Source organism: Podarcis erhardii (assembly GCF_964252035.2).
Source record: "Podarcis erhardii genome assembly, chromosome: 13".
NCBI classification, from domain to species: Eukaryota; Metazoa; Chordata; class Lepidosauria; order Squamata; family Lacertidae; genus Podarcis; species Podarcis erhardii.
The window spans coordinates 51,849,107-51,874,210 of NC_138502.1; the positions used below are offsets into that span (position 1 = coordinate 51,849,107).

Sequence of the window (25,104 nt, forward strand, 5' to 3'; positions counted from 1 at the left end):
ACTTGGCCAGGTAAAGGAAATAATCCACATTGCTATGTCACCTGCCATCTCTTCCTGCAAAACATATCCTCATTAAGTTAAACAGGATACACTTGTCCAAAGTCAGTGTGAATAGGCTTCCACCCCAATGAGACAGTTTCTATTTGTGTGGTCTTTTTGTGTAGAAATTTGATGTTGCACTTTAATAAGTTCCATCTTGTGAAATGATGAATATGGACAATTCCCTGCAAGGGGTTGTTGCAGATGACTGTAGGGTGAGTGATGTCTTCAGCAGCCATGATGATTCGGGAAGGACTCCCTAAAAGGTAGCAAAGATTGACCGTGATTCCTTTAGGAAACTAGATAATGTTCAATAAAAACCAGTTGGCTGGCTGGCAAGGGAGGTATCACAGGTAATAATCACATATGCGCCATAAAATGGTATGCTTATTTACCAAGACCGTTCCTGTTCAGAAATAAAACTGGTGAAGCTTTTTGTGACATGGAAGCAGGGCAGGCACTGGGGGAAAGTGCTCATTCTACATTTCTGTGTGTCAGGCTGCTGTTAAAGGCACAAGAGCAGCACCAAACACACAAACCCCAAATTCTTCTGCATAGACAGGGAAAAGCTGTCTGAAACGTCATATTCCCTCTTTCGAACATGCTCAGGTTCAGAGATCTTCAGAGGGGAAGCCTCTGCCCTGCCACCCTCACAGGCACACTCGGTGGGCATGTGGGAGAGGGCCTTCTCGGTGGTGGCTGCTCCCAGACAACTTTGGAACTCCTTCCCTGGAGAAGACAGTGCTCCCTCCTTGCTGTCCTTCCGCTGGCAGGTGAAGACCACCTCGTTCCAACAGGCTGCTGGGAACAAACTGCTTCGAATGAAAGGGCTGGTGCTGTGCCCGTTTTTGGTGGATTGTATGGTTTTAATAAAAAATAATAATACTGTAGATAGATACACATTTAAGTTGTGTGCATTTAGCTTTACCTGCTTGGCAGAAGAACCTAAATGGCAGGTGTCTGGAGAAAAAGAATGGCAGTCTCACCTGCCAATATGTTTTGAATGTATGTGCACTCCTTGGAATGTAACCCCTGCGCAAGTCAAGAGTTACCTGTAATCACAAAAATAATAGTGTACTGTAGAACCCCCTTGTTCCCAACAGGCTTTTAGGAACGGGCTGCTTCTAATGAAAGGGCTGGTACACTGCTTTTGTTGTGATTGACTGTTTTCAAATATTATTATATAGTTTTAATTCTGTTACACAGCTCAGGACCTCAATACCTCTGCATACGAACCAACCGGACCCCTGCACTTGTCACCCAAGGCCCATCTGTGTGTGTCCCCTCCGGGGGGGGGGGGGGGAATGGCCTTTTCTGTGGTGGCTCCTCATGGTGGAATGCTCTTCCCAGGGAGGCTCGCCTGGTGCCTTTGCTACATCTGAGGCCCAAAGGGAACACATTCCTCTTCCCCCAGGCCTTCAGCCATTGAACAGTCTGGCCTTTTAAATGGGGTGGGGAATTTCAAGAAATGGTGATTTCTTGTCATTGCTTTATTGGGTGTTTTTTTTATTTTATTATACCATATGAATTACATTTTTAATGTTGCACACCGCCCTGTGATCTTCGCAAGAAGAGCAGTATATACATTGAATTAATAATACTGTAAAGGATGCTTGAAAAATAGTTTCCCATCCACCCCAAACATTTCTTAGCAGATCTTATTTTTAATCAGTACAGCCGCCTTCGGCCCCTGTGAGGGGGGGCGGTATGAGAATAAAAACAAGACAATAAATAATAATAGGGAATAATAATAAATGATAATGAGAGATGCTTCAAAGTAGGTCAATAAATCAGCCAGCCCGCGGCGTCTCTCCCGTCTATCCTCGGGGTCTCGGGGCGGGAGGCGCGGCTCTCCCGTCGGGCTCCGGCTGCTCCTCCTCCTCCTTCCCCGGCCGGCAGCTTCCGGCGCCGGAGGGCGGCACTCGGCGCGGGCTCCGGGAGGGCGAAGCGGGGCATGGCGGGGCCCGGAGGCGGCGGCGGGGGCTCGGCCCTGACGGTGACCGTCACCTACGGTGAGAGCGCGGGCGGGCCGGGCGGGGCGGGGCGGGGGGCGAGGCCGGGGCTTCGGGCCTAGCGGAGGCGAGCGGGGCTCGAAGGGGCGGCCTCCCGGTCCGGCCCTCCCCCGTGGATGTCGCCCCGCTGAGGGAAGGAGACGAGACGGGGGGCGACCCCACAGACGCCTTCGCGCCCCCATCCCTCCCCCCATGCAGTTGTGCACTCATGCACTCATCCACCCGTGCATTCACACGTACATCCATCCGTGCATTTGTACATCTGCGTGTGCTTTCCTCCATCCATCCATCCATCCATCCATACATAGCTTGACCCCATTCCTGAAACCCAGGAGGTTCCAAGGCTAGAGTGCCTCAGAGCACGTGTGAATGTGCCCAGTATTAGGAACCTCTGAGAAGAAGAAGTGGCTCTTGCCGATTTCTGTGATGTCACAATATCCTTTGGCAGCCAGAGGTGTCATCGTTCCTCTGCTGGGATGTCGGTGGGTGTCCCTGGGCAGCTGGGCAACGGGTGACTCGGAGAGACTGTAAAGAGACTGAATTTTACCTCCGCAATGAGCTCAGCAGGGTGACCCTAAGCAAGCTGTTCTTGCCCTCCTCCCAAAATCTGTTTTACAGGGGTGGGGAGAGGATATTGAACTGAAGTTAGAGGATTTTTTGGAAGTGCCACTGAAATTATATACAAATGGCTCAAGACATTCAAAGTCATTCTCTTGTATTATCAGCCACTGTATATACCGTATTTTTTGCTCTGTAAGACTCACTTTTTCCCTCCTAAAAAGTAAGGGGAAATGTGTGTGCGTCTTATGGAGCGAATGCAGGCTGCGCAGCTATCCCAGAAGCCAGAACAGCAAGAGGGATTGGTGCTTTCACTGCGCAGCGATCCCTCTTGCTGTTCTGGCTTCTGAGATTCAGAATAATTTTTTTCTTGTTTTCCTCCTCCAAAAACTAGGTGAGTCTTGTGGTCTCGTGCGTCTTATAGAACGAAAAATACGGTACATGTTTTTTACTAGGAGTAAGGTCAGTAAGAGAACCTCTGCAGCACAATCTGATAAATGTGGGTAATGCAAGCAGTGAATTCAGGGATGAGAAGGACCTTCATGGCTCTACTGGGGTCAGTAATAAAGACTGGCCACTGGATAACAGTCTTGTAGCAGGGGGGAGATGGCAATTTGAGGGATGCAGGCAGAGACCCCGATGTGGGTTGAGAGGCCTTTGGGTTCATTCCAGCCTTCTTTGTTGTTCTGGCTGCGGCTGATGGGGTTGTAGTTCAGAGGCACCAGGATGGCAAAGGCTGAGCCCCTGGGAGTGTGCGCTAGGGGCCATATTCAACTAAGTCATCATATTCAGAATAGACCCACTGAAATCAATGGACTTAAAGTTACCCACACCTGTTTATTTCAGTGGGCCTGCTCTGAGTATGATTATGGTTGAACCTTTCATGTGTGAAGCTTTACCCCATTGCTTTATCTCCATGTAAACTTTATTTGTTAAATACTTGCTTGTAAGACTGTAGTTTGCAGAACATATGGGCTGAGCTAAACCCAGTTTGTAATCTGAATATATTTTCATTGTGGTATTTTCAGGTAGTGAAAAACACAGTCTTCAGGTTGCTTCTCAAGATGAAGACAGTCAGCCAACAGTACGTGATATGGCTCTCTTAATTGAACAAGTAATGGGAGTTCCAATTTCTTTTCAGAAACTGATATATAAAGGTAAGTAACGCGTTTATATTTGCAGCACAATCCTATGCATGGCGACTCAGAATTAGGCTCCACTGAGTTCAATGGGGCTGATTCTCGTGTGTATAGGATTACATGCAAAATATCAGTTAGAACTGGTCTTAAATAACCATATACAATTGGGTGAGGATTTATTTTTGCTGAATAGCTATGCTAATTTCATCTCTTTTTTAAAATTGATTCATCCAGAGAACAGATCATAAATCAGTTAAAACTACAAAGTGAGTTTTATTCATCACATGCTGAAGTACGTGCATGTATTGTGAGAGAGAACAATTAATCACCAATATTCATTCTTCTGTTTTTCTTACTAATATATTTGCCCAGGCACTGTGTATTTGAGTCAAGCTTACACAACTTTGGGCTCATCAACCAGAACATAGCCTACTAGGCATGTATTATACAGGAGATATGAGAGGCTTGTTGAGCCCATGATAAAGAGCTATAATGGATGGTGGGCATTGTTCACATTAATGGGCTACAGTGTGCTGGGTCAGTTTTAGTGTTTCAAATTTATTATAGTGCATGTAGTTTGAAAAGGAACATGAATGGTATTACTGCTACACTAATTTCCGGGATTCTCGTAACCATTTTAAGGTATTAGGAACCTGTGAGAGAAGAATAACAGGCTCTTGCCAATTGTTGAATTTTATTTTATTTTATTTTATTTTATTTTATTTTATTTTATTTTATTAAACTGAGTATCAAAGTAACGCTAAAAACCTTTTCAGATGATTTCATTTGTCTTCTGTTTCCGTTTTGTTTTGAAAAAGTTTTGTTTTGTGCTTTCCTTTTAAAGAGAACTAAGCTGGATATTTTATCAAATAAATAGAGCCTCTTAAAAATTATGTTTAATGAGCACAGCCTGTTCTAGTATAAGCAGCTGATTCTCTGTGATGTCATAATATACTTTGCAGTCAGAGGTGTCATAGCTCCTCTGCTGTGATGTCGGTGGGTGCTTGGACAGCTGGGCAACTGACTCAGAGAGACCGCAAAGACCTTCGAATGTGAATTTTGAAATCTATGAACAACTGTTGTTATGTCATTAAGGTGTGCCATAGGCTTCCAAGTGATACCTTGTATCAATATCAACAACGAGCATTTTTGGAGCCTTTTATGTTAATCAGGTGACGCTTTCAGCTTTATGCTGGTATAGGTGTATAAAAGGTATGTAAGTTGTTCCATATTTGTAAATGAACGTAAAACTGACTCTTCATTTTGTTTGCTGAAGTTTCCCAAGTAAATTTGTAGGTTTCTTTGTTTTTCCTCCTAGGAAAATCCCTGAAAGAAATGGAACAGCCTTTGGCAACATTTGGAGTTAAAAACGGTTGTAAAGTCATGCTGATTGGAAAAAGGGTAACTTTCATTTTATGAAGGCTGTGTCTCTCTTTTCCCTCTCTCTCTCCCTCCACACACACAAACACACATGGATGAACATGTATCGTTGAGCTTCCTAATATGAGAAGTCATATTTTTCCCCCTTGGTATTCAATAAAACATTTTTTTTAATAGATTTTTATTAAGATTTTAAAAGTTACATGAATAAAAAAAATAACAAAAGAAAAACACCCAATTAAACAAAAAAGAAAAGAAAACAATACATAAAAACAAGTCACATCAAAGAAAAAAAAGAAAAAAGAACAAATCAAACCTTTACATAATTTTCTTTCTTTAGCTTATTTCCTTGACCTCCTCACACCTCCCCTCTTTGTATTCTGGTTCAGTTAGATATTTCAGCAAATCCTTCATCTTTGTTTTTATCCTAATAATTTATCTTAATATACTGTAATTTTACATTCTCTTCTTTCACCAATTAACCATCCATTTTTACTTTATTTAATCTTATTTCTCATTAAAACTAATATATTTGAACTTAATTTCTTAAGACATTTCCCCTAGGGTCATAAAAATTTCATTCCACGATTTTTCCATCTCTCATTAATTTTTTAAAAAATCTCCATTTATACACTTTATTTTTTTTTTATAAATATTTATTAAGATTTTAAAATATAAATGCACACATAATAAACAATCTTATTTCTGTCATAACAATTTCATCACTTCTTTGGACTCCCTCACGTCTCCCGCTCCCATTTGCATTGTTAAAAATTTTTCCACACAAATTATCAACTTGTTTTCAATCTCATGTCCATTCATTCAAATATAATCTAGCACTTCTTCCCAAAAAATTTTATATTTTCTTTAGTCTCACTTATCATCAAATTTAGATCTAATTTAGTGGTGAGCAGTTTTTTTATAATCCAGCATCCTTCTTAAAATTCAACCAAATTACAATGTTTTTGTAAATACATTTTGAATTTCTCCCAGTCTTCCTCCATCTTCTCTTCTCCCAGATCACGGATTCTGCCGGTCATCTCGGCCAGTTGCATATAGTCCATCAGCTGCATCTGCCACTCTTCCAGTGTGGGTAGATCTTGAGTTTTCCAGTTTTTTGCGATAAGAATCCTTGCTGCTGTTGTTGCATACATGAAAAATGTTCGATCCTTCTTTAACACCTTCTGGCCGACAATACCCAGGAGGAAGGCCTCTGGTTTCTTTGTGAAGGTATACTTAAATACCTTTTTCAGTTCATTATATATCATTTCCCAGAAGACCTTCACCTTAGGGCATGTCCACCAGAGGTGAAAGAATGTTCCTTCATTTTCTTTACATTTCCAACATTTATTATCAGACGAATGGTATATTTTAGCAAGTTTAACTGGGGTCATGTACCATCTATATATCATTTTCATAACATTTTCCTTCAGAGCATTACATGCGGTGAAGTTCAGCCCAGTGGTCCACAACCTTTCCCAGTCCTCACATAATGTTATGCCCAATGTCCTGTGCCCATTTTATCATAGCCGATTTAACCATTTCGTCTTGTGTATTCCATTTTAACAGCAAGTTATACATTCTAGATAGAACCTTAGTCTTTGGTTCTAACAATTCAGTTTCTAACTTCGATTTCTCCACCTGGAACCCTAACTTTTTATCATTTTTAAAAACTTCTTTAATCTGAGCATAATGTAACCAGTCTCGCACCTTATCCTTCATTTTCTCCAAACTCTGCAATTTCCAATTGTCTCCATCTTTTTCTAATATTTCCCAATATTTTGGCCATTTGGCCTCCATATTGGGTCTTTTTAGGGCCTTAGCCTCCAGAGGTGAGAGCCACCTTGGAGTTTTATTTTCCAGTAAGTCTTTTGTCCAGACATTAAACACTGCTTTCCTGACAATATGGTTCTTAAAGGCCTTATTGATCTTAACTTTATCATACCATAAGTATGCATGCCAACCAAAAGCATTGTTAAAACCTTCCAGGTCCAGCACGTCAGTGTCTTCGAGAAGTAGCCAGTCTTTTAGCCAGCAAAAAGCTGCGGCTTCATAGTACAACTTTAAGTCTGGCAGGGCAAAGCCCCCTCTTTCTTTCGCATCTGTTAATATCTTAAACTTAATTCTGGGCTTTTTGCCCTGCCAGACAAATTTAGATATATCTTTCTGCCACTTCCGGAAGCACTCCGTTTTGTCCACAATCTGCAATGTTTGAAACAAAAACAACATTTTTGGCAATACATTCATCTTAATAGCAGCAATTCGGCCTAACAAAGAAAGCTTCAATTTTGTCCAACTATCCAAGTCTCTCTTAATTTCAGACCAGCATTTTTCATAGTTATCCTTGAATAGACTCAGGTTTTTTGCTGTTATGTTTACCCCTAGGTACTTTACCTTTTTAACCATAGTTAATTCTGTTTCTCTCTGAAACCGTTCCGACTCTATGTCTGTCAAATTTTTTCCCAACACTTTGGTTTTCTGTTTGTTTAATTTAAATCCCGCCACCCGACCAAAGTCCTGTATCAATTGTAATACTCTTTTCGTACTAGATTCTGGCTCCTGCAGGGTCAAAACTAGGTCATCTGCAAAAGCTTTAAGTTTATATTGTTTCGCTCCGACCTGAATCCCTTCCACCAACCGGTCCCCTCTGATCATGTTCAAGAGCACCTCCAGAACCGAGATAAATAACAGAGGGGAAATCGGGCAGCCTTGTCGTGTTCCTTTTTCAATTTTGAACTCTTCTGTAACCACATTATTAACTATCAGTTTGGCCTTTTGTTCTGAATATATAGCATCAATCCCATTCTCAAACCCCCGTCCCACTCCCATTTCTTTCAAATTTCCCTTCATAAATTTCCAAGAAATATTATCGAAGGCCTTCTCCGCATCTATAAAAATTAACACAGCTTTTGTGTTTATGTCTGTTTGCAGAAGTTCCAAAATGTCAATAATGTTCCTAGTATTAGCAAACATATGTCTACCTGGGAGAAAGCCTGCCTGGTCTTTATGGATTACTTCATTAAGAACTCTTTTATACACTTTAAATTCCCAATTTTCTTCCACCGTCTCCCCTCCCGGGTCTCGGCCCCTGCCATCAGTTCCATCAACCTCCTACAGTCCATCAACCTGGAGATCTTATATCCGAGGCTCTTAACTCTTCTTAACTTCCCTTCTGCCGATCATTTTGATAATCTTTGGTGCTAAAAAGCAGATCTCGGGGGAGCTCCAACACAACAATGCTTATATTCCTTCTTAACAGGTCTGCCAGATTTCCATAGTTAAAGCTAGGGCCCATAAAGTATTCCAAATCTTGTTTCACAATTCTTCCAAGTCCAAAGGCCCCAAAAGCTCCAATCTCCTCCTGGCTCAAATTCATATCCCAAAATCATTTGATCCCTGCACAAGGGGATCTCCCCACCTTTCCTTTTCCAGATCAGGCCAGGTTCCCATCTTCAAAAATTGGCTTCTCCTAATTACAGTCATATAAGGCCTCAAGTTGTAATCCTCCATTTGCCTCTGTAGGGTTAAGGCTCCCCCTTGTATTGCTTTATACTCAACAACAGCAACTTTCTCCTTCTCTGATTCATCAATTTGTTCAGTTGAGAAAGATTCCTGTGCCGGGTTCTTGTCGACTTCTATGCTGATGCCCACTTTTGTTCCCAAAATATCAATATTAGTAGCCATGACATCTATCTGTTTATGCAGCTTTCCCAACAGATAGATTGTCCTATTCAATAAAACATTTGCTCACTTGCTATTTCTTCTCAGGCGCAGAGCACTTGCTCTCCAGTAAGGAAAACTGACTATGCTTTTGTTTCCCTGTTTTTTCACTTTTGGAGGGGGTAGTTTTATCCGATCCCTGGCTTGGATCCACTATTTGCACTGCTGCACAGCCTCTTGAACAAGCATGAGCAGACGATGTCTCTCCGTGCAGCACTGCAATGTGTTACAGGATGAGATGTGGTAAATAAGGAAGGCTGCAGCACATAAACCCTAGTGGATCACAAAAAGATTTTGAAAAGGAGCTTGCACAAGCAGATGAACTTCTCTAGATTTAGTGTCAGCTATCCTGCAATACTCCTCCACTAACTTAGAAGCAGCTCTTCCACTCAAGCCCCTGATTTTAGTGGGACTTAGTGCCTAACTTGCTGTGGATTCTTTTCCCTTTTTCTAATGTCTTTTCTGCCTTCTGTCCTCTCTGTTCTTCCCATGTTGCTCTTTTTTTGTTCTGTTTATCTTAAAATGTATTATTTTGCCTTTTAAAAAACCATTCACAAGGCAGTACGCAAAACATCTTCAAATAATGGAGCCTTAATTAACCAATAACCTTCTTTTACTGTACTTGTTCCTACCCAATAAACTCTCTGTTCTCTACTGAAATTTTTATGTGCATTGCATATCTGTGATAACTTCTCAAACAGAACTGGAAGGAACCCAAATCATCTAGATTGGGGTGGGGAACCTGTGCCCCCGCTCCCCTTGATGTTGTTAGAGTACAACTCATATCATATTTGAACATTGGCCAGGCTGGCTGGAGCTGATTGAGTCCAGCAACATCTGGGGGACCACATATTTTTTACCCCTGATCTAAATAAACTTGTTTTTTGAAAAGGAACCCCTCCTTTTCCTAACGATGCAATTTAAAATACATGCATCTTCCAAAATCTTAACTCTAGCTGTGTGCTACTGCTCTTGATACTGTTTTCTTTTGCCGAAGAACATAAAATAATAACTTCTAGGTACATATTAGTATTTGCCAACAGCAGTAACCATCTTTACTTGGTTGCACATCCATTGAAATAGTGAGTCTATTGATTTTTAAAAAAAAACAACACCAAGCAAATTGATAACTGTTAGAAGTAGAGAGAAGCAAGGGTGCTGAATGGAGTAATAGCAAGCTTCTAAATCTTTGTTATTGTATGCTAGAATAAATGTATCATAAATGTTAGGATTGATGTAAACCTGTGCCATCTTGTTCTAAATTACCCAGAATAGTCCAGAAGAAGAGACTGAATTAAAGAAATTGAAAGATTTGGAGAAATCTGTGGAACAAATAGCAAAAAAAATAGAAGATGTTAATAAAGAGCTTGGAGGTATTCAAAAAGTAAGTTGATTTCTTATTTCAATAGTTTACCTAGCTTTATAATTTTTAATTGTTGATACTATATTTCCTAATTTAAATGAATTTACCTCAAAAGATCGGTCACTTATCTTGATATTTATGCCTCTTCTAGAAAAATGCTCTAGCTATTTCTTGACTCCTCTTTTAATCCTTCAAAATAATAAAGGGTATATAATAGTATTTTGATAAACAACATGATAAATTATATTATCTAGATAAGATGTCTTCAGGTATGCTATGAGTAAATTTTTATGAGAAATTACAATTTCCATACAGGGATTTCTAGCAAAGAATCTTCAAACTGAAGCTCTTAACCAGTTGGACAAGCGGATCAAGGGAACCGCTGAACAGTTTATGAAGATTCTGGAACAAATTGATGCCATTGTGAGTAAACAATTATAGCAATAAGTTGTTGATCTCTGAAAGAACGTTTAGTTGTACTTTCAAGTAATATTGGCTTCGGAATAGTAGGCTTTCCTAGTCACTTAGTAGACACCAAATTAATGGCTTTTTAGGGCTCTTTTATGAACCCGTTGTTTCCCCACTGATAAATAGGTATCTCTGTTACCCTGCCCATTTTCTGTAACACAAAAACAATAGTTCCATATACACTTTCTGCATAAGGCATCCTATTATCATTTATCAAATTATTCACTATATTCAGTTTACTAATGTTCCCACTCCAGAAAAGCGACACAGCCGTCCCCCCCACCCACCCACGCAGAGGTTTGTGCATAAATGAAATCACGTCAAGTGGGGAGGACCTTCTAAAAAGCCTCTAAATGCCTGTTTTTCCCCTACTCTCCAGCTCTCCACACAACTCTCTCTCTCTTCAAGTAGTTGAAGTTCTGGGGCCGGCTGGAGGACGCGTGGGACAGCGGTGGCTGCTACACTGCCCCATGTGTCAGCTGGTAGGTGGGGAGGCTCAGCAGCCTAAACAAAGCCCCACTGCACCTCAGGTCTCTTTGGGGCTTCCTCTGCCCTCACTGACGTCCTCTTCAGGCTCTGGAGAGGGCCTCCTTACGAGCCACGAGGACTCTCTAGCTCTATCCCACCATTTCCTTGTATTTATTTATTTTCTGGCGCTGCACATATGCACATATGCACAGTTGTGCGCGGGTAGAACACGCGTAAGTGGGGGTAAGGCTGTATACATACAGTTACCCTCATGCATCAGAGGCATTTTGAACAGTGGTTTCCCTTTCCGCTAACTGGGAAGATGGTACCAGAACTCTGGAAAGGAGGCAGGAATAAGCACCTTTCAAAGCTGTGTTGATGAGCTGCTAGTGTTCTAAAGAAAAATAGCTTTCTTGCACTTTTGGAACTTCTCATGTACTCTTCCAGACTAGCGCCCAAAACTTACAAATTCAAATGCAATTTGTCCTCATAGAAGCAGAACATTTTCTTCTACATATGTTTAACGTTTTGCTCACAAATGGCAGAAAAGACAAAGAAAAGTGAATCCTGTTTTTATTTATTTTTATTTTTTTCAAAAAAAACTTTTTAAAAGTTGGAAGGACCATTTCATGCACAGTGATTTCCCCACACCAATATAGCTTCTCTGTAGGAAAAAGTGTTTGCATTGTGTTTATCATAACATAGCAATTGGCAGAATGTGTCTGTTTCACCAAAGGTATACATGATAGAAGTCTGCAGTGCACCACAGCTTCTTACCATGTACATATGCAGCAAAATAGGTACATAACATGTTCCTAATGAGTGTATCTGTTCTTTCTTGCACAGAAATAATAACTGAGTCTTAAGCTGTTATATTATAATGTGAGAGGTTTTCTTCTGCTAAGCTTGTGGGATTCTGGGTCCATTTGAAGTACAGTCTATTACACTGGCTCGGGCTTCAATAGCTTTAAGAGAACTAGGTTTTTGTCAATGTTTTAGTTAGGAAGACTAAAACATAGCGAGGTTCAATATCCATCTGTAACTACAAAATCAGATTCAGGTTTTCATTTATTACAGTGTGCATGCTAAATATTAGCTCTTTTTGTCCACAAAGAAATTGGGAGATAGTTTCCTATAAGTAGTTATTTTTTACAAAACATTTGTAAAATGTTCCTAGACAGCTTACAAGTAGATCAAACGTTTAAATGCCAAAACTTCCATTCCTTTTATCATTTCGTAGAATACATATTTTAGAACCTTATTTATAGGTTGCAAATCATTCATTCCTTTAGGTATTCAGCTAATTTTTATTCAGAGTAGACCCACTGCAATTAATGGATCTTAGTCTTATTCATTAATTTCAATGGGTCTTCTCTGAATAAAAATTATCTGAATACCACACTGAAAGTCATGATTAATTACATTCTAGCTCCAACAGAGCTAGGAGAATGAGATCAAACACTTTTGTGTTAATAGCCAGTCATTGTGTTCCTCATTTATACTTGAAGAACTTGTTTAAACATGCATTAGTAAATTTAGAAAAATGAATTGATGTGCTTATGCAACTTCCTTAGCTAGACTTTGCAGATACGAGGGGGTGTCTGTAAGACTGCTTATTAAAAAGATGCACATTTAAATAATTAGATAACTGGTTTTTGTGAGCTTTTCAAAATATTTTGGAGATGAAAATACTACTTTTGTAACCTTTAAAAACCGATTTTCTCTTTCAAATATTGGACTAAATTAAGTTCTGACCATTTATAACTTAGAGATGTTATAAATTTATTACTTAGTTAACTAAACTTCTTTTTTCTTCCAAAAGCGCCCAGCGCAGCAAACATCAAAATATTAAAAAAGAATAAAAACATATTTGAGATATTGTAAAGCTAATTAGGAACCAGCTAAAAAACATTTCAAAGCACTTAAAGGTAAAGGTACCCCTGCCTGTACGGGCCAGTCTTGCCAGACTCTAGGTTTGTGCGCTCATCTCACTCTATAGGCCGGGAGCCAGCGCTGTCTGCAGACACTTCCAGGTCACGTGGCCAGTCTGACAAAGATGCATCTGGTGAGCCAGCGCAGCACACGGAACGCCGTTTACCTTCCCGCTATAAAGCAGTACCTATTTATCTACTTGCACCCGGGGGTGCTTTCAAACTGCTAGGTTGGCAGGCGCTGGGACCGAACGACGGGAGCGCACCCCGCCGCGGGGATTCGAACTGCCGACCTGACGATCGGCAAGTTCTAGGCGCTGAGGTTTTACCCACAGCGCCACCCGCGTCCCAAAGCACTTACAGCATCTAAAATCTTTAAGAGAGGGTAATGTGGGTTTTCCATAAAATTTTGAACTGGAAAATCTCTGATAAAGTTACACTGCTCAACTGAAAGGGATGTGACTTAGTATTTTTATTTGACTTACATTGGTTTAAAAAAGGCATTTAAAAAGTAATGCTGATTTTACATGCTGTGTAAAATCTGAAAAGTTTTTCCAGTAGCCTAAAGTAGTTGAAGTATTTGCTTAATCTGTACTTGGTGCAATTCAAAAAGATCAAATTCTTCAGTTGGAAATGATTTTTATTGGAATGTTTTAAGAAGGCATAGACCTTGGGAGTTGCATAATGTAGTGTTTAGCATAATAATTAATAATGCAGAGTTGTATGGAAGGGCACAAACTGGAAGATGAACTTGAAGTCCAAACAGATGAACCCATCCCAACATTTTTATATTTCATTATCACTAATGTAGCAGTCCTCTTCGTCACTACAATAGTTCTGTGATGTAGGCTAGTTATTCCCACTGTAAGATGGAGAACTGAGATCGACTTGCCTACAAACCATCCAGGGAGCCAGGCCTGAGAGAAAAAGGATTGAACTCTGGTCCAAGTCCAAAATATCTGTTGGACCACACTGGCCAATATGGATCATAAGAAGGTTCTGCAACAACTATGTGAGATACAGCTTGGTACAGATCAGGGAGAAATTGCCTTTCCGCCCCTAAAAAAGCAGTGATCATAAAATGATAATTATAAAAGCAACAAATCCAGAAAATAAAAAGCAACAGGGACAGCACACTCAGAATAGATAACACATTCAAGAATGCCTTGCTGAAAAATTCATTCGAATAATATTGTTGTTAATTGAAGCCTGAAGATAAAGTGATCCGGCCTGATATCTCAAGGCAGAGACTAGTTTCATAGCTTGGCCACAACCACCAAGGTGCACCTCTGATGGTAGTAAGATGCAGAACCTTCTCTGGAGACTGAAGTGTGCAGACAGGTTCATATGGGTAGAGGGAGGTTCTTTAGATATCAAAGTCCCAAACCAGCTCTGAATTGAAATAGCCCATCTGAAAACATTCCAAATGAATAATGAACCAGGCTCCCTCTGCAAGATGTTGCTATCACCAAGCCCTTAAATTGCAGTTGGTGACAGGGTCTTGCACAAGCATCCCAAGCATTAAATTATTTTTATTGATGAACTTTATTTTAATTGAATATTCAAATGTTATTGTAACTCAAGGTGTATTGCTAACTTCACCTCTTAAAACCTTGAATAGTTGGACAACGTATTCCTGGAGAGGAGACGTAAGCTGACTTAAGGTAAAAAGGAAAGATGGTGAGATCTGATTTGAATGTTACTGTAATGTTTTTCTCACACCACCAACTCAGAGTTGGTGACATTAAGATCTGTTTGGTGCTGTGATCCTGTGTTTGCCAGTTGCCTAGTGAATATGAGCTTTCAAAACACAGTCTTGGGGATCTTGCTGAGTGTTCACAACCAGGGCTATTTCTGAGCGGATTCCTTAAGTAATTGATGTAAAGCCTGTAGTTATGACAAAATTACAAATGTCATGTTCCAATCATATATATTATCTATCTATATAGAAGAGGCATAAGGTGCCCTTAAAATATTCTTGGACCAGCTCTTATCAGCTCCTGTAAGCATAGCCAATGGTCAAGGAGTTTCTTTATTAATTGAATTTATATCCCACCCTTCCTTCCAGAGGAGCCCAGAGTTGTAGTCTGACAACATTCAGTGGGCCACAGGTTCCCCATCCATGGTTCAATACTGACATAACAATTTGTTTCTCCCTATCATTTTTAACAAGCTTCCCTTGGTTCCCTGTAATGCACTTTTGAATTATCTATGACAATTAAGTGAGCTTCTTGTATTACTTTGGAAATTCTTAATTGCGTTTTCCTCTTGCTCGGCACAGTGTTCCCTGCAAAATGCAGGCCTTCCTCTTCCAGAAGGTAAATTGTGTTTTAGAACTCTCCACTGAGGGAAACGTTTAACCTAACACAGTCCCTATTTTCGGAATAGAATAAACTTGCCATAACACCATTTCGGATCCAGAATGGTTCAGAGGATACTTCTTGGACAGTCTGATGTATGCTTTGGTGGCTAAGAGTATGAGCCAGGAAATCACTGGTTCAAGTCTAGCCTCAGTCACAAAGTCACCAGGTGGACTTGGGCATGGAAGTGTCTCAGCTGTGTCCTCCATCAGCAGTATGGGATGATAGTACTCTAGGACGTTGTATTGAGCACTTGAGAATCCTTGATATTTATCTATTTTATTTAAGGGCTGTATATCCTGCCTTTCAACAGGCTCCCAGGGTCTCTTACAAAAAGTTAGAATTACAGTGGCTGATATTCAATGTTCATTATACTCAGACTCATTGAAATTAGTGGACTTTCCATTTCAGTGTGCCTGTTCTTAGTATGTTTAAACATTAAATATTACCCAAAAAATGTAAAACAACCACTTTGAAATAACCACAGTATGAAAGAGCATTGTTATTTAAGTAATCTTTGTGCCCAAATACATTTGTGCAGTCAGTAGATTTTTCACCATATCAGTCTAATTTGGCAGACTGAGGCAGACTCTGAACCATTTTGTTCCACTTGGATAATACATCAATCCTTCTCCAAGTTAATAATTTTATGTCTCTTGCTTATCAATAGTATCTACCGTATATATACTGTGCACTAATAATTCTGTGCCAAGATAATTCTCATAATTCTGTGCCAAGAAATCTGGGACCTGTATATATTTTAATATTTTTTTAATACAGTGGTGCCTCGCAAGACGAAAAGAATCCGTTCCGCGATTCTCGTCTAGCGGTTTTTTCGTCTTGCGAAGCAAGCCCATTGACGGCTTAGTGGATTAGCGCTATTAGCGGCTTAGCGGATAAGCGCCTTAGCGCCTTAGAAAAAGGGGGGAGGGGGGGGGAGTCGGAAAAACTCGCAAGACATTTCGTCTTGCGAAGCAAGCCCATAGGGAAATTCGTTTTGCGAAGCGCCTCCAAGACGGAAAACCCTTTCGTCTAGCGGGTTTTTCGTCTTGCGAGGCATTCGTCTTGCGGGGCACCGCTGTACCTTGTTTTTAATAATTCTGCTGTTTCCAGTTATGTGGTAGGTTAAGAACTATGCTTGCCCGTGATGCCTTGTGCCGACAGCTAAAAATCCATCCCAGTCCATCCTCTGATTTAGGTTTCAAAGTGTGGGGGTCACTTTCTCCATTCTTCACAATATTGGAGGCTAGCAGTATTTAGCAGGGAAGGACGGCTGAGAATTTAATACCTGGTGAAAATTTTCAAGTTGGTCAGGCATAATTGTAAAATATACAAATATATATATATGGATATATATATATAGGCGATCATTGTTGAAAACCTGTGTAGCATAGATTTTAAATCCCAAATGAAAGGTCAATATTTCATCCATATTTGTTCATTCTGAAAAGTTGTTATTTAAAAAGGAAATCTCTGTGGAAATCACTGTGATATGTCTGCACCATGATTTCTATAATTAGCTAACATTTCTGGACCCATAATTTGGCCTAAGCAAAACTAAGGTGACACTAGTGTCAGCTTATATTCAAAAGAACTCTGTGTTTAGAGTTAAATGGTTATTCAAAATTAGCTTGTAAATGACAAGGAGGACATTTTTTGCATTTGAAATATATAGATTCAGGAGAGAAAGAATTAACACAAGACTATCCAGGGTTTAATGAACACAATTTGGGTGTGTAATAAATTTTAGGGTCTGCCTACAGAATAAATTCAGGAGAAGGCACACTCCTCTGTCAAGTTTAACCAAGAGCCTCACATGTGGACCTGAATTCCACTTTCATAGCACTTTGTGTTGCTTGATGAGGGACTTGTGTGAAGAGGAACTTGGCATTCTGGTTTTTTGGCATTCTATTCTTTTGAAAGCTAGGTGGCGGCTGCTTCCGGTGGAAATGTTAAGAGCTCTAGTATCTATTGTAACTGAGTTTTTCATTTTGGTAAGCCTGCTTTGCAGATGCTGTAACTCTTCAAATGGCCTAGGATTGCACATAACTTGTAAGAAGACACACAAAGTCCTATCTATCTGCTCTGCAGTAATTTATGGCAGAGGCGGGGAACGGGATCCAGCTGGCAGACAAGATAATCATCCCCCCAACAGGCCAACTTTGACAGGTGGACAGTGCTACCCACTTGTCAGTTTCCTGACACCACAGTGGAATCGTGTGTCCATTTTTTGACCACTGCAAAGCATTTTGCCAGTGCCAAAATTAGCTGGTTATCAAAACTTGTGAAGGCAGATGTATGGCACAGTGCATGACCTGATTTGGGGTTCTTGCGAAGCCCCTTGCACATCACTTTGTAGGTGTGGTCAGTGCTGCTGCGTCACCTACATGGAGAGGCCAGGTGGGTTCTCCATGGCTGGTGTGTAGAGTGTGCTAGGCATGCAGCAGTATAAACTAGCAGTGCCATTGGACTGAGAGTTTAATGAATTTAGATTATATAGGTGATTGGTTCTGTTTAGGCTGTCGTTAGAATTGTGCATATACCTACTGAGGTACCTATTGCAAGAACCATATTTGGACATACAACTTTATATATTGCTTTTATAATTAGACACCATCCATTTTGTTTTGCCACAGACTCTCCCAGAAAACTTCAGTGACTGTAAACAGAAAAAGAAGGGGCTAGTGAAAAAAGTTCAGGTAAGTCCCTGTACCAAGTGTAACTGTGTTCATCTGATTAGGAAGTGGAACTTCCAAGTTTCTTGAAAAATCATGTGACCTCTGTTAAAATCTCAAAAACAAAAGTTCAAACTTTCAGTCCTTTTATATGCATATAGACAATCTCATTAAGAAACAGAGAAATAATTTTTAAAAGCAAATAATTATGTACATGTTTTTATCAAGAAGTGAAGAAAAAACAAGCATCATCCTAGCTATGTGTTTATTACCATTTGTATTGGTTACATTTCCCATGCAGGACCTTGGAATTGCATTTTAAATTTCAGAAAATATAAACAAAATAGTAGTCCAGAATAGCGTGCTGTTTGACAAAAGCACCTAGAAGTCACATTGCTCATCTGTCTCAGGCTCTCTCCCACTCCTCAGAGGAGCATTCGGTAGTTGAACACCTGATCATCTCTTTTTTCCTTGCAGACTTTCTTGCAGATAGCAAACATTTATATTTGAATAGCTGAATGGCAACCATTTCATGGATCCCCAGCGTTAATCTACTGGTTCCTAAGTAGTCAAACTATTGCTTGCAAACTGGGAGTGAGCCTTGGGAATGCATGTGTTCCCTTCCGGGTGTGTCTTAACCCCTCCTGTTCCTGTTCCTTTAACTGTGGTTTTGCATTACATTTGCACCCTTGCCTAATTTTGGTAAACACTAATCATGCTCCCTCTCAGCTGTGATTTACAAGCCCACTATCAGTTTGATCTCTTGGTCAAGATGGAAACCATGATTTTCAGATGTAAAACTTTGGTTAAGAAGAACAGGAAGGGTGGGTTCAATTCAAATTAAAGAGGGTAAAGAAAGTTGGGGGAGGGAGCACCCATTCCTGAGGCCGGCTTCCAAATCACAAACTGGCTATCGCTACACCAGATCTTAGGTATGTTTTATAAAAAGAGTTACTTGTGCCTATAATTCATAAGCTAAGTTGTTCTTGCTGTCTTTTCTATATATATAAAAAAATACTATGCTTGGTTTTTAGATACCCTATTGCATTAAGCCTCATTGTCCTTAATTTTGCTTTTAGGGTTTCCTTGCACAGTGTGATACAGTGGAAGGCAGTATTGGTCAAGAAATTGATAAACTGCAGTTGAAGAACATGGCCCTGGCAGAATGAGGCATTATTTTAAGTAACTAGGAGAAATAATTGCTCTGTGAGCAAGAGGAAGAGTTTGCTCTTGATTTTGGAGCACCTGTTTAGTATTCAAAATTTTATTTTAAGCAGAGTCCAGTAATCCTGTTGCATGTTGACCATTGCTTACTGGTTGTCACGTGTTCTGCTTAGATGTAAAGCTCTTCTTTCCAAAAAATAATACAACACATTCTGCTGTTTTTCTTGACTGTATTTCAAAACATGCCTTTGTGTGATCATATTTGTTTCAGCTAAACTACATGTTGCTTTCCTTCATTAATCGTTCAGAGCAACTACTGTAACTATGATGCTGTTAAGTAAAATTGTGTGTGTTCTCAGATGCAGGAAAGATTTAACCACCTGAGGTTTTATCTGTCTTACTTTCAGGATGCCTAAATTTGAATGTACTGTAAGATGTATTGTGCTTTTAACTAGTGGCTGAACATCGATAAGGTCCTTGATGGTCATTTTTACATATTTGTGATATATTGTGTATATGTTCTGTGTTCTCTTTGGGTAGTGTAGGACATTCTGGAGCAGGAAATTCCCATCAGACTTCCTGTCTTCTATGGTGGGGGAGGGGGGCAGAGTTAGTCACATGAATGATGAATGTGACACAACAGCCTCACAAGAGTTTGGCCTACGCCAGGTACTTGGTTAGCCGCGTGCTTCTCAGCTGTGGAGGCTGCTGAGCAAAACATTGATTCCCCTGTGCAGCACCTCCCACCCCACCTATCCCAGAGTCTCTCCTCCATACAGCTAGCAAAGGCACGGAAATACACCAAAACCAAATCCTGAGGAGAATTATGGGTCCTGTAGTGCCTAGATGCTTCACTTGCCTAGGCTGGTGAGGATAATGTGTACAGTGGTGTCAGTTTTACACATAGCTACCCTTAGGAAGTCTCAGCAACATGCAGGCAAGCAGCTTGGCATGTGTGCCTGGCCAGTGCGGGGAGGAAGCAACATAAGCAGCAACTGCTCAGGATGACCCCCTCCGCTCTCTGATGGTATCCATTGGAAAGGTTATGGTGTGGGGGGGTCCATTCTAATGCCCTCCAGCTACTGGGCACCACAGGGGTCTACACCTTGACCACAAAGTGCACAGCCCTGCAAAAATTCAGTTAGAGGGAAGAGGGTGTGATTGCTGGTGATTGCTTTCCTGCTGCATTAAGATGACAGACGGTTCTTTTCTTAACATTGCATGCTGCTGAATCAGGCTAAGCTAAGCAGCAGCAGTGGGCTGAGAACATTGGTGTAAGCAAAAAGTGGCAGGTTGTCTCACCTGCTTCTCACCCACCCCTCTGTAAGGAGATGAGGAAGCCCTTTCCATAGTGTAACCTGGTGTTAGAACCTATTACAAGCAAGGAGGAGGGAGAGCTCTCTGGGAGGAAGCCCAGAGAACCAGAGTCTACGTCTACCTCTTTATTTGCCCCAGAGAATTTCCAAGCCCTGCTGCTCAAAGCAGTTATGAAGCCTAGAGGTGGCAAGTAGATGTTTGCAAGTGAGGGGAAGCCTGTGAAGGAATTTGTAATCCTAGCTGGAACTCTGTGAATCTCAAATGAAAGGGAAAGGAGTGGGATTCCCCTACCCCTTTTAGCAAATCAACTCAGGAATGATCATGTTATACTACCTACCCAAGAGCTGTCCGGAGACCTTTCCTTCCAAGAAAGGAAAGGGGTTGCAAGGGACTGAACAAATGAATTTGCCCTCTGCAAATTCCATGAGGCTTCTGCCATCTGCAATGTCCTCAGCAGCTTACTCCTCTTTTCACCAAGGCCTTAACAAGTTCTTTTAATTCTCCACCAGAGCAGTGGACTGAGGTGTCTTACTCAGATGCAAGTTTCAGCTCAGAAAGTTGGTCAGTAGTCCAGGCTTCAACTAAATTCAAAGTAGCCACCCCCCTTGATGCCACTTGAGGAAAATCTTAAAGATATAAAAACAAAAGACTGAAGTACTGTAGAAGGCACAACCTTTAGTCTTACAACATCTTCCTCAAATTAAAGTGTATCGGAGGCACTCGTGGCCAAAGAGGGGGTGGCCTTACCAGCAGCAGTGTTCTCCAGTCACAAAGTGTTGGTCAGACTCCTGGGGTCGGGGGCAATAGCAAATGGCAGGCTGTCACCAAAGGGAAAAGGATGTTGACAAAATTCTACCTGGTATAAGACTAGCATATTCCAGAGACTATCGGGTAAGGAAATGGTAAACAACAGATAGGTGCTTGATTTCCCCTCCCCCCTGATTTGCTGGAGCTTCCTTCTCTCATGACAGAGCCACCAGGAAAATATACCTGCTGCTAGCTGTTATCTCATTTCATGAACATCAGGGTGATAGAACCAGTACCATCCAAAGAGAACTTCTTTGGCATTTTATATATTTTACAATGCGAAAAAATATGGAAACTGGAGAGCCATTCTGGATCTCAAAACTCTTGAATAAACGTCTAAATTGTAAGTGGAAACTTTTGAGATCTGTAACACACACACTAAAAGCAAACTACTTTTTGGTCTCCACAAAGGCCAACTCCACATGCCTGTTCTCCCATGTTCCTATAGCTTCAAAATGCATTTTTGAAACAAAGCTGTGCTTCAGCCTTGCCTCCACCCAGAGACTGTTCACCAAGATCATGGTGTCAGTTGCAGCAAATCTCTGACTCCACTACCTGGAAGACACTATCAGGTCTTAAGAGTGTGGGGACTGCGAGACAAGTGTGCAGTGTCTCCAAAGCCGTGGTTTCCTTATAAAGAAGATAAAAGTTGCTTCCTGCAGTGAAGTGCCTGTCATACCTGTGAAGTCATCTTCAGCACTATTCAGTATTAATTGTTCCTGTTTCAAGAATGATAGAAAAGGAGGGAGACACGACTCTGATCCATGAGACTAGGTTAACTCCTTTCCTAGTGTTGTGACATTATTATTTTTTAAACAAATTCCAGCAAGCTTTTAATTTCCCTACTTGGGGCTTTTGTTTGCTTTAGGCTTGCGTTTCTGCTGTTTGTTAGTCATAATGTTTTACTGTGCATTCAAGAGAACAGTTCTGGTTTCTTTCAGTCGGTGCCAATACAGTGGTGCCTCTCAAGACGAAATTAATCCGTTCTGTGAGGCTCTTCGTATAGCGGTTTTTTCGTCTTGCAAAGCAAGCCCATTGACAGCTTAGCGGATTAGCGCTATTAGCTGTTTAGCAGCTTTTAGCGGATCAGCTGATAAGCGGCTTAGCGGCTTAGGAAAAGGGGGGAAAAAACCCGTAGGAACTCGCAAGACATTTCGTCTTGCGAAGCAAGCCCATAGGGAAATTCGTTTTGCGAAGCGCCTCCAAAACGGAAAACCCTTTTGTCTAGCAGGTTTTCCGTCTTGCGAGGCGTTCGTCTTGCGGGCCACCACTGTACGCTAAATGCTTTTATACCTTTAGCTGCTTTGGGAATCTCCAATCGGGGAGGAAAAGCAGGTTACAAATATGAATAAAATGTGAGCCTCAGAATTGTACTCTTGCTACCAGGAGTTGCTAGAACACTCATGTCAACCAGTGAGGTGCACCAGGAAGAAACACTACTAATGCAAGTAGGCTGAGGTCCACACTCTCTCTATTGGAGGTGGAGCACATCAGGGAATATATTTAAATGCAAGGAAACCCGCCCCCTCCAGTCCTCATCACAGACTTCTTTTGAAACTCCCTCTGTTCTATGTCCAGGGCTGCTATATGAGGAAACCAGTCAAACCAATTCCTGCAGAATTAGTAACAGTTCTTTGGAGACACAGCAGAAATTAAATGGCAGGATTCTGCAACAACATTGAAAGTAGCACTATAGGCAACAAAAAGACTCGTCATACTAAATCACAAACCCGGAAAAAAGAAGTTGTAAATGCTAGGATGCTGAGCTGGAGAGATTGTGGTCCAGGTCCAACTCAATGAATGGATGTGGCTGGGTCCACAGCCTGGTGGGGGGGAATAATGTAGCCTTTTTGTCTGAAGATTGAACTCTACATGAGCGGAACACAGGGTTCTGTGGCTCTTGTAGGGTTAATGAGGATGTTTATGAAACTCCTCAACGTGTTCAAAGAACAAAAACAACTGATAAGAAATTATTGTTAAACTCAGTGGTACCTTTCAATAAACATGCCTGGGAGAAGGCAACTAATTAGCCTGCTCTTAATTAACAAAATGTGTATATAAACCAATTGATTGTAAGAAAATCTCAATGCAGTTTACAGAAATATAAAACATTAGCACGTTCAAGTTAAAAAATTACTGTATATAAAAATGTTCCAAGGTATTATTAAAACCAACAGTAGCTAAAAAGAAATAAAACACATGTACCTTCTGTTTTAAGTAATCTTATGCATGTATCCAAAGAAAAGAAAAGTTTGGAAGCTTGTGAGCCCTCAAGATTTTCTTTCCTGGGAGAAAATTTCTTTTGAAAATCAGTGATGATTACACATTCTAAAACTACAGCCAGCTTCATGTTTGCTTTGGTAGCACATATACTAGTAATGCTTTTTCAAAACAAATCAAAATACAACAGTTTCGGTCTATTGTATGTATTGCACTTTAACTGGCATATTTCTTTTTAAATATGTAAAGAGTGTTGTTCATCACTTGGGGGGGGGGCAATCATTGGGCCAACCTTTCCCCTGGTGTGTGTGTGTGTGTGTGTGTGTGTGTGTATAAAACTATACAATATCATACCATACTATATGCAGGAAGCAGGCTTTAGCTATTCCTTGTACGCAAACAACTCTGAAAAGAATCTGGTCTGTATTGCAATCAGATAAGATCATTATTATTATTATTATAAATTATTATTAGGTTGCAACAATAAGTAGGGGGAAACCATTATAGGTCAAACATTCTCATCCCCCCCCCCAAAAAGTGAAAAGGGTAGAATAAAAAAAGGAAAGGACATATGAAGAGGGGAGAGAGACTACATAATGATGAAACTTTATAATGCCAGGAATTATTTAAAAGGAAAAATGTTCATAACTTACTTTTGTTTTTCCAAAAATGTAGAAACAAGGACACACCTCTTAATAAATTTGGTTATTTATCATTAACTCTTGCATTTTTCTTGCATGCAAGTTTAACCATTAAGTTAGTTTGCGAAGCTTTCCTTAAGCAATCAGTTATGGTGAGGGGAATATTTATTTTTCATAGTGGGAATGCAGTTGTTTTTGCTGCCATTAGCAGTGCAGTAATCAGCTGTAAATCATCATTAATGATTTCAGAATGAGTTGTTTCAGAGTTTCTTGAGAGATCAGTAATTCCAGACCACAAACCCAAACCCAGCTTCAGGGCCTAGCCATTGCATTGCCAGGGCTGCCAGGAGACATTCATTATTATTCATTTCATTTCATTTCTATACTGCTTTATTTTTTTTAAAAAAAACCTTAAAAGAGATTTACAACCTACATTAAGACATCAAACAAAGCAATCTAGAATGAAAGACAAACAAAATTTACCATTCAAAGCAACATAACAGGAAACTAAAATATGATTTTTTTATATTATTACTGTACAAAGGACACCTACAGAATGCTCATTCAACGCAGCTAAGCTAACCCAAAAATGATTCAAAAAGAAACACCACTAAAGGAAGTCCAGTACAAAACGTGCATTTAAAACAGTGTCATTAACAACACAATAAAATATTACCCCACGCACAAGACCTCTCTCTAACATCACTTCCGGGGAGCATCTCAAAAGGGGCGTCCGAAGGAACAAGGAAGTCCCGCCTCCAGTCACTCAACCGGCTGCTCCGCTTCTTCCGGCCTCCGCGGCGGTTGCTAAGAAGCGGGCGGGGAGAGAGAGAGGCGTCAAC

General features: G+C 40.6%; 1 protein-coding gene and 1 long non-coding RNA gene across 4 annotated transcripts; one reads left to right on the top strand and one right to left on the bottom strand.

The window, feature by feature from the left end:
* Positions 1 to 1,928: 1,928 nt before the first annotated feature.
* BAG1 (BAG cochaperone 1) lies at positions 1,929 to 19,518 on the top strand. Of its 3 annotated transcripts, XR_014150637.1 has the most exons (8): positions 1,929 to 2,051; positions 3,638 to 3,766; positions 5,067 to 5,149; positions 10,119 to 10,232; positions 10,527 to 10,634; positions 14,700 to 14,742; positions 18,075 to 18,137; positions 19,193 to 19,269. XR_014150637.1 is itself a non-coding variant. In XM_081837245.1 (7 exons), the coding sequence occupies exons 1-7, from the start codon at positions 1,994 to 1,996 to the stop codon at positions 19,280 to 19,282; spliced, it is 645 nt and encodes a 214-aa protein (XP_081693371.1). In that variant the 5' UTR covers positions 1,929 to 1,993; the 3' UTR covers positions 19,283 to 19,518. The 3 variants fall into 3 exon arrangements, 2 of the variants coding, with proteins under 2 accessions (XP_081693371.1, XP_081693372.1); XM_081837245.1 differs by lacking the exon at positions 14,700 to 14,742 and having other exon boundaries at positions 19,193 to 19,518; XM_081837246.1 differs by lacking the exons at positions 1,929 to 2,051; positions 14,700 to 14,742 and adding an exon at positions 3,048 to 3,071 and having other exon boundaries at positions 19,193 to 19,518.
* LOC309327771 lies at positions 19,468 to 23,919 on the bottom strand. The gene is made up of 2 exons (XR_014150645.1): positions 23,132 to 23,919; positions 19,468 to 21,220 (listed from the first exon to the last, which is right to left on the bottom strand). It is a non-coding gene; the product is annotated as an uncharacterized lncRNA (long non-coding RNA).
* Between the last annotated feature and the right edge of the window lie 1,185 nt (positions 23,920 to 25,104).